At 40.9% G+C, this 2566-nt stretch overlaps 1 protein-coding gene across 1 annotated transcript in view; it reads left to right on the top strand.

The window, feature by feature from the left end:
* The first annotated feature begins 478 nt into the window (after positions 1-478).
* The window catches only part of LOC107731953 (forkhead box protein F1-like), a 5251-nt gene continuing 3163 nt past the window's right edge, over positions 479-2566 (top strand). The window contains exon 1 of the mRNA XM_016543180.1: positions 479-1660. Coding sequence (XP_016398666.1) covers positions 679-1660 — 982 coding nt within the window. The 5' untranslated portion in view covers positions 479-678. The remainder of the gene's footprint in view (positions 1661-2566) is intronic.

Genomic DNA, 2566 nt, shown 5'->3' with positions numbered 1-2566 from the left:
AACTTCCCTAAACCCAGCTTTTTATTTATTAGTGTGAGAATGATTTAAAGTTCAAAGTATTTAATGTACAAATTACATTAATGAATTAATCATTTTTATCCCGTTGATATTATTAAAAAGCCCCCAAAACGCGGTGATCATCCTGTAATGTTACGATACTAAAAGTTGAATTTATTGTTGGTTTAAAATCATTTTGTATTGTGCGGAAGAAACAAAAGTCTCTATGCTAACGTGCACTGAATATGCTATTTTATTTACAATAAATAAGACTATAAACGCGCGTTACTTAATAGTGATATAGTTGTGTAGATGTCAGTGAAGCCCACCTCAGCAGAGCTGACAGTGGGAGGGACACTGGGAGGGACACTGGGCGGCCACAGAGTGACTCTGACGTGCTCATGCTCAAGAGCCTGAGAGGAGCTGATGGAAACAGATAAGTAAAAGCTCAACTCCTAAAGGAAGAACAAGAGGACAGGATCTGAAGCCGAAAGAATCTCTTTTCCCTGCAGTAGCTATTCAGTTTTATGGTGCGTAGTACTATCACAGGAGTAGTGCGCAATTAGGCATAACCAGAGAGAAGGAGGGGTAATTTCTGCAGTACAATTGGTTATTAATATAAGTAGCGTAAAATCGCAGTATTTTTGTTCGTGGATTTTGACTTGCGCGTGTGCGTAAAGAATGACTGCTGAAGTCCAGCAACCCTGCGTGCAGACCCCTGCACACAGTAGCCCCATGTCGGAGAAACCGCACGAACAGACGCCTGTGATGGAGACCTCCTCTTCCTCGTCCAGCACCAAAACAAAAAAGACGACCGCTGGAATCCGTCGTCCTGAAAAGCCCCCGTACTCTTACATCGCTCTCATTGTCATGGCCATCCAGAGCTCTCCAACCAAACGACTGACTCTGAGCGAAATTTACCAGTTCCTCCAGAGCCGCTTCCCGTTTTTCAGAGGCTCATATCAAGGCTGGAAAAACTCGGTGCGTCACAATCTGTCTCTGAACGAGTGCTTTATTAAGCTGCCCAAGGGTCTGGGCAGACCCGGGAAGGGTCACTATTGGACCATCGACCCGGCCAGCGAGTTCATGTTCGAGGAGGGATCTTTCCGCAGGAGGCCGCGGGGATTCAGGCGCAAATGTCAGGCGCTCAAACCTTCCATGTACAGCATGATGAACGGGCTGGGATTCAATCACATACCCGAGTCCTATAACTTTCAGGGGGGCGGCGGGGGCCTGTCTTGTCCTCCAAACAGTTTCCCTTTGGAGAGTGGGATTGGAACGATGAATGGACATTTGGCCAGCAATATGGAAGGAATGGGCTTGGCAGGACACTCCATGTCCCATCTATCAACGAATAGTGGACATTCCTACATGGGCAGCTGCACGGAATCCTCGGGGAGTGAATACACCCACTACGACAACTCTGCATCGCCGCTTCTAGCCAGCGGGGGAGTGATGGAGCCGCATGCCGTGTATTCTAGCACAGCCTCGGCCTGGCCTCCAGCGCCCCCGGCCTCTCTAAACAACGGGGCGTCTTACATCAAACAGCAGCCGCTCTCTCCCTGCAACCCTGGAACCAATCCGCTGCAGCCCAGTTTACCCACACACTCACTGGAACAGTCCTACCTGCACCAGAATGGCCATGGAACCACCGACCTTCAAGGTAAATGTTTTAAAGATAATTTGACCCCGACAGACATGTTTAACAGAAATATTTTATTTCGTATTTGTTTTATAAGGTATTACTGAATCTTATAAATGAATCCATCAAAAACTATTTTAAAAACATATGAAATGAAAATAAAAATGTGTTAAAAACGGGAATTTTTATAGCATAGTAAGCATGTACAAGTCTACAAGGAGTTTCTAGCTCACATATTGATACCATTATGCACATACAAAATTAGAAGTGATTTTCTTTAACCTCCACTGGAATAAGCAATGCGTGTATGTGGGGACAGTCGTTTCAAAATGATTCCACCCAGACTTCCAGCTCTCTCAAAGCACACCAGAAAAAAAAAAAAAGACCATCAAAAACTATTTTAAAAACATATTAAATTAAAATAAAAATGTGTTGACAATGGTAAGGTGAATAGGCCTATATATATATATATATATAGTCATTTAGTAGACGCTTTTATCCAAAGAAACACATATACACACACATACACAAAGAAAAACAAGTAGATAGAATAGAAAAAGTAGAAAGCTAGTGTTTGTTTGTTTTTTGTTGTTGTTTTTTTTAATAAAAAAATTTTAAAAAGATAAATATAGATAAAGTATAATTAAAATAGAATAGAAAGTGTTAGAGTTAGATGGTCAAATAAAGGTATAATATATACACACACACACTCTCATATTTAATGTCTAATAACTACCGGTCTATTACGTATTAAGTTGCTATAAAGTAGGTCTATTTGTTTGTTAAAGTTATTAACGAAAGTTAGGCTATACTACTAAATTATATTCCTGTATCGGACGTAGCAATTTAATGTACCTCAGAAGACCTTGAAGAAATTTTTATATATATATATATATATATATATATATATAATCTACGTCTTACGAT

This window comes from Sinocyclocheilus rhinocerous, unplaced genomic scaffold, assembly GCF_001515625.1.
Source record: "Sinocyclocheilus rhinocerous isolate Xijiao unplaced genomic scaffold, SAMN03320098_v1.1 scaffold399, whole genome shotgun sequence".
In the NCBI taxonomy this organism is placed as follows: domain Eukaryota; kingdom Metazoa; phylum Chordata; class Actinopteri; order Cypriniformes; family Cyprinidae; genus Sinocyclocheilus; species Sinocyclocheilus rhinocerous.
This window is presented reverse-complemented; position numbering and strand designations above follow the sequence as displayed.